The 12,350-nt window shown below is 35.1% G+C and overlaps 1 protein-coding gene across 1 annotated transcript; it reads left to right on the top strand.

Annotated features, from left to right (window-relative positions):
* Nucleotides 1-11,349: 11,349 nt before the first annotated feature.
* LOC101311789 (probable phospholipid hydroperoxide glutathione peroxidase-like) lies at nt 11,350-12,056 on the top strand. Its single transcript, XM_004306135.1, has 3 exons — nt 11,350-11,412; nt 11,769-11,936; nt 12,024-12,056. The coding sequence occupies exons 1-3, from the start codon at nt 11,350-11,352 to the stop codon at nt 12,054-12,056; spliced, it is 264 nt and encodes an 87-aa protein (XP_004306183.1).
* The last annotated feature ends 294 nt before the right edge of the window (nt 12,057-12,350 follow it).

Raw genomic sequence — 12,350 nt, 5'->3', positions numbered from 1 at the left:
TGGTATTTTATTTTTTCAAGAACTTTAGAAACGGTTATACTGACGGGGACTGCAGGGGCTAGGGGGAGCTCTGGCGATTTGGAAGAGAGGGATAGAAGTTGAAGGCTTGCCTTGGGAGAAGTGTTTGAGGTGAGTAGAACTTTCGAAATATTCCATTGTCTGGTGATATGCATCATCCATTGATGTTCTTTCGTATTCACTGTGTCGATTTACCTGTAGAGCGATTGTTTTGCTATCGAGATATTCATTTCGGTTGTCAACAATTGACAAGAACTTCAGTGATAGAATTGTAGTTGTAGGAAGTCTGGTATCATTAGAATTGATTTCTTTTTTTTGCTTGGGTCGAAATTTCTTTCATTGGTACAATTGCATTGCCTTATGGGTTATTAAATCCATAATTGATGGCTCAGACTCGATGGGTACCTCGAGTACTTTTTAATCAACATTTATTTGCTATTTCGACTGGGTATTAAGAATGTTTTTGAGATGTGAAGTCAGGCTACTGTTGTTCTTTTTCAGTATGGAACCTGTTGGATTCAGGGACTTATCTGGTTCTTGAACTCCTCAATTGGGTATAAATCTCACATTTTTTTTATAGAGGGTGTCGTTCTTCATCTATAGGATCAAGCATTATCTAATTTGTCCATATTTTGAGCAGCTTTAATGTCTCAGTATTTCTTATCCTTTTCTTTTGGTTCTATCCATATATTTTTTTTCCATTTTCGGTGTAGAGCCGATGAGATATCTTTGAGTGAAAATCTATGGAGGATTTGTTAACATGTGCTTGGTCGAGTTTGGTTGATTTTGGGCGGGATCCAATTTGTTAGTTTCTCAGGTGTATTCTTGATGTTGTTATGCTCGATTTTATTGGCTTTTGCGTTTGCATTTGAATTTTTGTTGTGTTTTCATTTGAATTTTTTTTTTGTTGGCATAAAATTTGGTGTTTCAATGCAAAGAGTGCAATATAAATTTTCCCCAAGATGGATTCGTGGGACTACAGATTTGGGAAGTTCCCAATCCTCTGCTCAGATCGAATAGATAAGTTGAGTGCTTTTGAATTTTCAAATTTTTTCATTCCGTTTTTGTGTGGTTTTTATACCGTTTGAGATTGAGCTTATCATTTCAAGAAGGATAACCGTTCCCATTACCTGATTTGAGCTGATTCGGCGTTTGTCTGTTCTGCGGTCTAGGACCTCAATGATCGATTGCACCGAATTCCAGTATATAGCTTGCTGATTTGATTTTCATTTTTTAGCAGTGGTAAAGTTACAGTTTACATGCAATATACTCAAATAAAGAAAACTGTATTTCTTTCTTTCTGAGTTTCAATCTGATTTTCATTTCTTTCTTTCTTTCTTTCTTCTTTTTGCTATCGAGTGCCACCTGAATACTAAATTGGAGAGAAAACTGGACCTGGCTGGAAACTAAAGATGGTGAATGTAAGTACTAGCTCAATTGCTTTGATCTTCGGCAGTCGATATCTTTTCAAACATAACAGCATGTTTTATCTGATGAAGAATGTGATGCACATTGTTATTTTGGACCGGGTTTTCTGTTTCCTTGATATGAGCTGATTTGGGTTTTGTCTCTGCTGCAGTCTAGCACCTCAATGATCAATTGCACCGAATTTCAGTATATAACTTGCTGATTTGAGTTTCATTTTTAAGCATTTTTTCAGGTAAAGTTACAAACTTTACATGCAATGTACTCAAATAAAGAAAACTGTATCGATTATATAGTGGCTTCAAAGAAAGAAAACTTTGCTTTCATCTGCTTGATTTAATTTTCATGTTTGCTTAATCTGAGTATCAATATGACTTCTCTTTCTTTCTTTCTTCTTTTTGCTTTCGAGTGCCACCAGAATACAAAATTGCAGATATCACTGGACCTGGCTGGAAACTAAAGATGGTGAATGTAATTACTAGTTCAATTGCTTTTATCTCCTTTCCTGTTTTTCACCATCCTCTTATTGAAGTGTAATGCTTTTTCTGTTGTTCTTGTCCGGTCGATTGGCATAGCAGTCTCGGTAATTCTTTGTTTGAAATCAGTTTTGGTTTTGGGTTATCATTTGGTTTTCTTTTTTCATGGTAAATTTGAAATTTGGTTCTGTGTTTTTCATTTATTGGCAATTTGAGATATGGGTATCGAATTTTGAATTGAGACCGCTTTTTTGTGACAGAGAGAAAGAGGATTTCGGTAGCTGTGATTGTCCGTGTCTGATTTTCAAGCCAGATTTCTAAAGCTTCTCATGTGAAAAATGAATTTTTGAAGTTTACACTTAGTTTGGGTTTTGTGGCTCTCAAGTCATGTTTATTTACAGTTTTTATCTGATCCATTAGAGTTTTAGAAGATTGGTGTTCGTGCTTGAGAATTGTGCTTCAAACTTGTAAGTGCTAGGTCTTGCATATCAATGGTAGATATTATTGTTATCTCTATTTCCTTTTGTTCATGTATATTTTTTTTTTTTAAATGTATTAGAACTTCAGATGGTTTTTTTTTCTCTGTCTTCATTCTGTTGGCTTAACACTGAAGTCCACTATATACTTCATTTTTTCTTTGCAGGTGATGATGTCATAGAAAAAAATAGAATATGAAATCTGATCCTTCAAAAAAATTTACTATTGCAAAGGTAAATATCAGAGCTTCTGGGTACGAGTTTTCACAATTGCAAAGGTAAATTTCTAAAAATTTCAGACAGTATGAATGTGCCTGCAATTTTCGGACAGTATGAATGACAATAGCTGACTGCTGGACTTTATTTGTCAATAGGGAAAGGCTTAGTGATCTTATTGAGGCAGGAAAACTACTTAGGTAATAATACCACCACTACTACAGGAAGAGCAACCACTGCAACACTAGGCTATCAAGAGCCAAAACCATTTGTGTTTATTCTTTTTGTTTGCACGTCTTATTCAAAGGGTTGCTTGCTCAATTTTCCTGGGTGATACCGTAACCACATTTACCTGACTCTGAGCCATGGCATTATCATGGTAAAGTAAAATGCTTCAGAATTAAAATGTTATAAAGGTCTTTGTTAAGGTTGAGAAGGACTGCAGTTTGGGAAATTTTTACAGATAGATGATGCCTATTAAATTGTATTTCCATGTTTCATGAATTTCTTGGATTTACAATTTGATAGAAGCCATCCAAAACAGTGTTCCTTGCCAATAGTAGTTTGGAATTTGTAGCTAAAATTAAACTCAGTTGTTGATGACATTTATAATCTGTATGGATTAGTTTGTATTGTGTGGTGCAATCCATTTGGTCTGATTACAGTTTAGGCAAAGAGAAGTATACTTAATAATTGGCAAAGAGAAGAAAATGTGATTAGACTTTTATTGTGGATACATATACTTTATGATGGGCACAGAGAAGTAAAGAAATGAGGAATGCCATTGGACTTGCATATTGCTATAAAGTATAAAGTATACTTTTCAATACAGGTTAACATACACAAATTAACTAGGAATAGATTAGTTAAACTTAACGAACATGGTAGTATTCTGCTGTGTGTGTAATTACAAGTTGGTGGTATTGGGAATCCTCTTTGATTTGAAGCCAAAAAGATTCAGTAGGTATTCCACTGCTCATGTATTTTATGCATATGGCCACAGTTCCAATTGAAAATCATGCATGTCTATTTGCTTCAGATTCCTCAATAATTATGTTTTTGTGGGTTTTGATTTTGTTTACTGTTGCCGTTGGTTTTTAACTGATTGGGTATAGGGTTGATTGCAGTATACAAGTTGATTGCAGTATCCTATCTGTGGCTGCGGTATACCTTTAACAAATTTTCTGTTCAATTTTTAATTCAGGTTCTGTGTAAATTGGATGCTGATTATGGGTTTTCTTATTGTTGTCATGGTATCAGCTACTGAAATTATGGTGAAGGGGACTAGGGAGGTTTTGGATTTGGTTGGCTCTGGACGGTAGTGACTTCGTCTATTTTTGTGGTCTTGGTAATCCTTTCAATTTTCCCTAGATTTTCATTTTTTAATGTTTGTGAATTTGAGCTGGTCCTGTTTTTCTTTTCTTTTCAGTTGGGGTTCATTTATTGCAAAAATCACTTAGACGTCCATCGTGATTTTGATACCAGAAGTTAAAATCATCTTCTTTGGTATACGATGTGGGAATTAGGGATTTGGGAGAATTTATGTGATGGGAGTTATCTGCGGGTGCTAACTGATATTATGGTTCGTTGATTTAGGGTAGGGTTCTCATTTATATGACAAATTGAATTGGTTCTTTATTGGAGAATCAGTAACTTGATTTTATTTTGTACAAGTAAGCAAGAGGAGAAATCTGTTATTCACATGGTCATTTAGTCACTTGCATGTTCTTTGTAGTTTCCTCTTTGCTTCTTTCTTTGTGTGTGAAATAATGAAAAATGTTTGGCAACTTGTTATGCCACAAAAAAAAAATGTTTGTGTATCTTAGTTTGTGTTGTAGAGGAAGTGTGGAGCACCTCTTTGTGTTCCAAGGCCGTGGTGTACCTATTTAGGTAGCTTTGGGCCGCTTTTCCACTTCTTTTCCTTTGTGTTTAATTTCTTCATTTCGTTTGTGTTGTTTGAAGACCGGCTTGACGTCTTTAATCTCAAGCGCTTCTAGGGAGGCAACCTTAGGTAATTTGATCTTTTGAGTTTCATCTTGTAGGTAATAAGGTTATTTGACCATCATTGGGTGGTAGGAAGGTGTGTGAAGTGATGGCATGGAGAAAACTCACGTTTCTTTGAAGTACAGTTTCCGCCCAGTTTTCAGCAGTGACTTTGGGAGCCTATAATTTACAGCTCGGGAAGGATTTGATCATGAAAATTTCCAGAAATGTAGCCCTATATGTCACCTATATGCCTGCAAAACAGTTTTCATTTTGAAGCCCTGGAACTCTATTTATCAAGCAGTTACGGCCTGAAGCTCAGAGTCAGTGCAGCTTCTGTACTCTGACTTTGGAAAGCTACAACTCCTTAACCTGGTGGTATTTTGAGCTGAAACTTTTATATGTTGTGCCCTGTACCCCAGAAAAACAGTTTTCATGTTGGAACTTCCTAGCTTCTTATTTGGTGTTCCAAGTAAGCAAGGGTCAGAGCAGAGTAGGCAGAAACTGGAGAGCAGAACAGTCGACTTTGAAGAGAGATATTTCCCTGTTGACAATGAGTTAAAATTTTACGGGAAGTCAGTAGTGTTCACAAGTGGTCTCACCCCCTTTGCATCTCTGGAGCATCAGTTATTGCAGTTTTGGTGACGACGGAGGCTCTAGATTAGCACCATGACCAAACTAATCATAATCCTACTAAACAGTAATCTTTAGCTTAACCCCTTTGAGCCTAACATATTAGCCTTTTTATTTGTTAACCCACATTTACTCTATCCCTTGGCTTAAACACTAACCGACCCTCTTCTTAGGTGCTAGTAAAGCGATGATAGTGACTTCTTGTTCCAAGTGCTCTCAAACAAGTGTGAGGTTTTGGATTGTGCGAGTGTGAGAAAGAAAAGAAAAAAAAAACTGTTGAAAAAAAAAAGGTCCAAAGAAAAGAAAAAAACGAAAGGAGAAATAGGTTGTGGAAAGGAGTAAGAAAAAAAAAGTCAATAAATTTAGAAAATAAAAAGTTTGGAGGATAGAAGGTGGACACTTTACCAAGAGAGTGAGCACTTGGAAATGAGTTTTAAAGTCCTTGAAGTTGCTTTGCTAATTTCCTAAGAAGGTTTGATTTTCCTTTCCTTTCGTTTCATTAACCTTAACCCAATGCCCCGTTACAACCATGCAAAAGTCCTATTGATCCAAATAATTTGCAATTTTATTAGGGGAGATGAGATCGAAGAACAAACATATGGTGGCACATCTTTTGGAATTTTATTTGAGTGATACACTTTTACCCTAAACACTTGTGTGATTTGAGAGTATGCCTAGTGAGTTTAGCGGTTGAATTCAAGCTATTGTATGTCTTGATTGAATATGATGAATTGAATTGACACAGGGTATGCGCATACACTAGAGAGGCATGGACTGTAAACTTATTGACCGATAATTGAGCTTGGGATGCTTTAACATGTACTCTTAGTATTTTTGTTGGACGAATTTTAAGGGATTTTGGTTAGGAGTTGAAACCACTCACTTTTACTTGTTTGTTGATTGTGTGCGTAGTTTAGATTTGTGTTTGTTTATTTTGCTCGAGGACAAGCAAAGTTCAAGTGTGGGGGTGTAATGCACACATAATTTATGTGTGCATCTATCGCTATTCGTCTTGAAATTAGTGAGTACTCAAGCATTAATTCGTAGTATTACTTTGTTTTTTTCATTTATAGGAAATTATGGTCAAGAAAGGGGCAATTGAGGGAAAAAAGACGATTTCCGACTACGGCACAAAGGTCAACGGAGTCAACTCGGCCAATGCACGAGACCAAAGAAGTTCACAAGTGAAAACCCAAGCCAAATTGTGTTACATCTTGTATCTAAATTTCAAATTCAAAATGTATGTAACAACAATAATAATTAGTGGATCATACACCTCACACACTTCACACACGTGGATGAATGAGATATTTATTTGTGTTCACACTAGGCACACACACTTCTACCCTTCACTCATCTTTCTATTTTCGAAATAGTTTTCATAACTTCTAATTCTCTACATTTTAGTTAGGATGTTTTAGTCTTTTCATTTTACCCTTCTTCTCTTTGTTTTTGAGCCCTTGGATCTTGGTTTCTTGGTTACAAGTCTCATCTTGACCCTTGTTGGAATAGTATTTGAAATTGTTGGGCAGGGTAATTGTTATCACAAATATTTTTTTCAGTCTTGTTATTTGTGGTAATGGTTGCTAGAATAGGATAGTTATAGACCTAAATATATTTATAGATATAGGGAAATATTGTCAATTGAAAACCTACACTATCATAAAATACATCTAGATTGTGGAATGAAAAAAAGTGACATAGATATGTAATAGATTGATGACTATAAAATGAGTAAGATATATTAAAATTGGAACAATCATGATAGCATATGATGGAAGCTGTCTTGATTTGGTGATTGTGTCAAATTGTCAATTGTGCTAAGCATTCGAAGACTAATTTTTTTTTTCTTTTTATTTCAGAAAGGCAGTATATAAGGACCAAATATTGTACAAAAGTACATACATATCAACCAATCATGCCTCAACTTGAAAAACTCAGAGGGTTCGATTGATTTCCCTCGCCCCATTTTGGCTACGCCACTGGTTTTAAGGAAATAGGGAGAGAGAGATAGATGTTACAACCTACAACGTAACGACATTTTGTTCTCAAAATTTAATCTGCATAACAAAAATAATTGTGGGTATTGGGCTCACATTTACTTCGGAGGTTCTTAAGAGGTTTCTTCTACTGCAAGGCTAAAAGGTTAAGAGATTAAGTCTATTCTATCCAAAAACAAAAACCAAAAACAAAAAAAAGGGTGAGTCTATGATCCAACGTACTTACATTAAAGTACATGTCGATACAAGTACAGAGATACCTTCGTATCATTTTTTCAGACCCATGGTTAACTTTTTACGGTTTTTAAATTTTGGGGTTTTAAGCAGTGTCGTAGCCAGAAATAATCTTAACTACGAGGTTCGTAATTTAAATAGACTTTGAAATCTTTTTTAAAATGGTGTCAACTGATCCGTTGCTAACCTTTTATTAGTGCCGGTCTTGGGGCAGTGTAGTTTGTGCGTCGGCACAGGGCCGCAAAACAAAGAAGGCACCAGATCGTCTAGCTCTAGTCCATTCATTAATAGTTTAACCCAACATGATATATGTAGGAGGAACTACACACATGTATACATGGCGGTCCTTATACATCTTAATGTCTCTCATGCTTGCATGTTTCAAAGTTCTTCTCTCACTTATTTCAAGAGAAAAAAAAAATCTCTCACACACACCAAAAAGACAAAAAAGGTCATCCATTATAGGAGTCCTTTCAAACCTTCTCTTCTTGTTTTCTTACTTTTTTTTTTTTTTTTTTTTTTACTTTAATCCTTCTCTACTGAAGCTTTCATATGTCAAGCTTTCATCTTGAAGTAAAAGAAAAATATTTACTTATTTAATAATGAATTATGTACCCTAATCGACTAGTATTTCACTATTTTTTTTGTTGGAAAGCCACATAATATTTCTCTTTTATGATATTTAAAAGAGTGGTGTAATTTGTTATTCACACACCCCCTTCATGATGTGAGTCAATCATAAAGCAACTTTAAGGAGGCAATTTTATAAACACAATCAAGTTTGTACTGATAGGAAAATGCATGGGTGGGTGTCAATAGCAAAATAAGGTGTGTTAATAACATCACTTTATTTAAAACTCTTTCCTTTAAGAGAGGTATGATAACAAGTTAATGATGAATGGTGAGATTTTGTTGTAAATATATGCAAAAGGGCCTTATATTATGTTTTAATTTAATCCATTTAGTGTTTGGTAACCCCATTGTAAAACTAGGGTAAATTTGCATAATGACCAGTAAAGACATGAAACTAAAACCATTCCTATTAACCTTTGCTTTCATTCTCAAAAAAAAAAAAAAAAAAAAACTTTTGCTTTATTCCCAGAACGTTGAACTTGAAAGCCCATAAACCCAATTCAAAATAAAAATTTCAAACATTTAATTCTGGAAATTAAGATATACAAATAGCCCAGAAACCCAAAAAGCAAATTAAGCTTAGAGTGATTACATCATGGGAATGGGGAAGAAAAAACATTGATCAGGTAGAAGATCAATGATGGGATTGAAGAACTAGATTAGTAAAGTCAAATTCAAAACTAAATTACAAAGTCAAATTCAAAACTAGTTAACTGAAGAAAAAATGAAGGGAGAATTGAAGAACAAATTAGCCACAAAGAAAGGGATTAATCGACCCAAATGAAAGAATAGACGAAGAAAAAAATGGGGATTGTTCAGTGAGGAGAACTAGAGAAGACAAGATCAAACTTTCTTTATGGAGGACAAAAGATGTCATCTCCAGAAAAATATGAGGGCGTTTTGGGCATGTAAACATTTTCATTAAAATCAACCAAGTTCCGCGTCGGTTGAGAAACTTGGTTTTGAAAAAGCATGCTTTGAGCTGCTTCTCAAAATTACGGTTAGAGAACCCGAGCTTCATTATAACACAGCTTATTTACATTTAACCAAACACTAATTTCTTTTAAAATGTTCATAATAATCGATTATATTGCCCAAAACGCATTCCCAAACGAAGCCTAAAATGTATAGACCTAAATATATTTATAGATATAGGGGAATATTGTCAATTGAAAACTGACACTATCATAAAATACATCCAGATTGTGGAATGAAAAAAGTGCATAGATATGTAATAGATAGATGACTATAAAATGAGTAAGATATATTAAAAATTGAACAATCATGATGACATATGATGGAAGCTGTCCTGATTTGGTGATTGTGTCAAACTGTCAATTGTGCTAAGCATTCGAAGACAATTTTTCTTTCTTTTATTTCAGAATGGCACTGTATAAGGGTCAAATATTGTACAAAAGTACATACATATCAACAAATCATGCCTCAACTTGAAAAACTCAGAGGGTTCAATTGATTTCCCTCGCCCCATTTTGGCTACGCCACTGGTTTTAAGGAAATAAAGAGAGAGAGAGAGAGTGTCACACCCCAAGACCCATTCCGCCGTAACACGATATTGTCCGCTTTGGGCCCACCGGCCCTCACGGTTTTGTTTCCGGCAGCTCAGGAGCAGCTTCCCAGTAGGTCACCCATCTTGGGATTGCTCTAGCATCAACATGCTTAACCTCGGAGTACCCATCCCCTCCGAAGCCGCTGAGTCACCAAAAGGCCTCGTGTTAGATTGGAGGTGGGCATGTACATATACAGCACATAACCCCTCTCCGGATGTGGGATATTACAGAGAGAGAGAGAGAGTTGCCGCTCCCGACTCACCTCCAAATTACATGCTTTGGGATCCTTACGTCACCGCCTACTCTTTTCCTGTCGTATAATTCACATGAAGAAGTTGTAGGAGTAGGATCGATTTAAAGAAGCTCAGAACAATATGATTTCCTCTTCTGTAATTATCGGCTGATCCTAGCTACAATATGATTTCCTCTTTTTTGTTATGGTTTTCTTGTGTTCCTCTCGCTGTTATACACTCTTCAGCGAGCTAGACGTCGATCATGAAGCTTTTTGACTACATGAGGAGCTAGAAGAAGCTTTATAGTAGCTTTGGATGTCTGTAACTACGTAGGTGTAAGACCCGTGGAAATTTGCCGAGTAAATTTGGAGGTCCCAATAGCTGCACTCATAATCAAAAGAGTAATATTATATTCGAACTCCAAATCTCCAATATGACATCAATCGGCTAGAAAATTTTAAGAAAAAAAAATATTGAACATACATAATATTTTCAAAGTTAAGAAACTAGTAGAAGTACATGCTCAGTTCTTCTAAATATGTCATATTTTCAATTACAAAATTTATGTACCAAGAATTTGGGTTCCTGTTTCCTTCTTCGTTTTCCGTTCTGATTTTGGGTCTTTTTAATGCAGCAACTCTGATATAACTCCCATGTGTTCCACTCCTTGGTAATACCAAACATTTCCTGTACAAGATATTTAAGTTTCTGTATTTTGATTATCTCTGCATCCTAGCTTTGAAAAGTTAAGAGGCCGCAAGTACTCTAGCTTTTGATTAATACTTTATTATTATTTGGTAAGATTGTTTATTTGTGAGTTTCATGGTAGTTCTCTTTTTTCTCTCTCTCTTTTTTTTTTTAAGTTCCTGCTCGAAAACAAAGAATTTGGTTTTGCTGTTTATGTAGTTTGCTTGAAGTTTTGATGGTGTTGAGATTCATAGGTATGTGCTACTACATTCAAGATTTCAAACAATTCTATATTATTCATTTAGTTGGGAATCTTTGGGGACTTCTGTTTTAATTTATTTTTTTGTAACAATGAAAAAAAGATTTGGCCAAAATTGTTTGTATTAGTTGATTCCAGATTTTGTATAGGTGCTTTGCTACCTTTTCTATGTGTATGTGGGTTTAGTCTTCTAGGTAAACAATTAATGTAATATTCGTTAATATTTTTTGGGCTGAGCCAGGAGAAGAGAAATATGGGTAAGTGGTTCTGTATATTTGCTTTTCTTTATTTAATTATGTCTAATTGCTAGGATTTTTCTTTTAAATTGCATTCATGTCTGCAGGTTTTCTAATCGATTTTGCCAGTTTCCTACTTCCTCCAAGTATAAGGGTGTTTTTGTTGATAGCTGAGTTTTGATTTTTGTATAGTTTTTGTTCCTTTTTATAGCTTAAATCTTTGATGTTCTGGGTTTGACAGATGTGACCGGATTTGACTCAAAAGGCCAAAGATGGAGGCTTGGGACATGATACAAACCTATATGTTTGGGATGGGCAGATCCAAGCCTAGTAAGGTAATTGAAAAGGTCATTTTAAATTCTACTTTTCCTCAAGATATATCTGCATTTATACTCATGAACAGCTTTCAAAATGTTAGTATTTTTGACGGATAGATATGATGTGATCAAGTTCATCAAGCTGGCACAGCAACATGGTTTATATATTCATCTCCATATTGGTCCTTATAACAGGTTAAGGCTGCAAAATGTGCACAGAAGCGTGTTGAATATACACATTAAAGTAAGGACCATATTCCCCTGTTGATAATCCAATTTTTGACAAGGTAATCCTTACAATTCAACTGAGGAACTAAGTAAGGAAAGAAAAGCTCTCGTGCATGAATATAAACTTATCTATGTTGCCATTGTAGATCGAGGTGAATGGGAAGAATGAGGCTCCTCTTTATAAGTTTTTAAAATTGGAGAAAGGTGGGCTCTTTGGAAATGGCATCAAATGGAACTTTACCAAGTTTTTGGTGAACAAAGAAGGGAAGGTTGTTGAAAGATATGCTCATGTGACAGCACCTCTCAAATTTGAGGTTATACATTTTAACTCGATTGATTGACTTTTTTCTTTAATATGGTTCTGATGATACTAGCTCACCTATTTTCTTTTGTCTGTGTAGAAAGACATCCAGAATCTGTTGGAATCTTCTTGAGTATCAAGGTCTGACATGTTCCATTCAGAAATGATATGCATTGACTAGTTAGTTGCATTAGTGTGAACTTTTTACTTTATCTGAAAAACAGTTTTTCGTACTGCATTCAGAAAGGATATGCATTGACTAGTTAGTTGCATTAGTGTGAACTTTTTACTTTATCTGAAAAACAAGTTTTGGTACTACATTTGGATCCCTAATCTTGTGTCCACATTAGTACCTATCACCATTGCCATGCTATAACAGCTTTTCATTAATAGAATGTTTCAAGTTATTTTAAACAGAAATATAGTT

This window comes from Fragaria vesca, linkage group LG6 (genome assembly GCF_000184155.1).
Source record: "Fragaria vesca subsp. vesca linkage group LG6, FraVesHawaii_1.0, whole genome shotgun sequence".
Classification (NCBI taxonomy): domain Eukaryota; kingdom Viridiplantae; phylum Streptophyta; class Magnoliopsida; order Rosales; family Rosaceae; genus Fragaria; species Fragaria vesca.
Note: the sequence above shows the minus strand (reverse complement) of the source record. Positions and strands in the feature narration are given on the sequence as shown.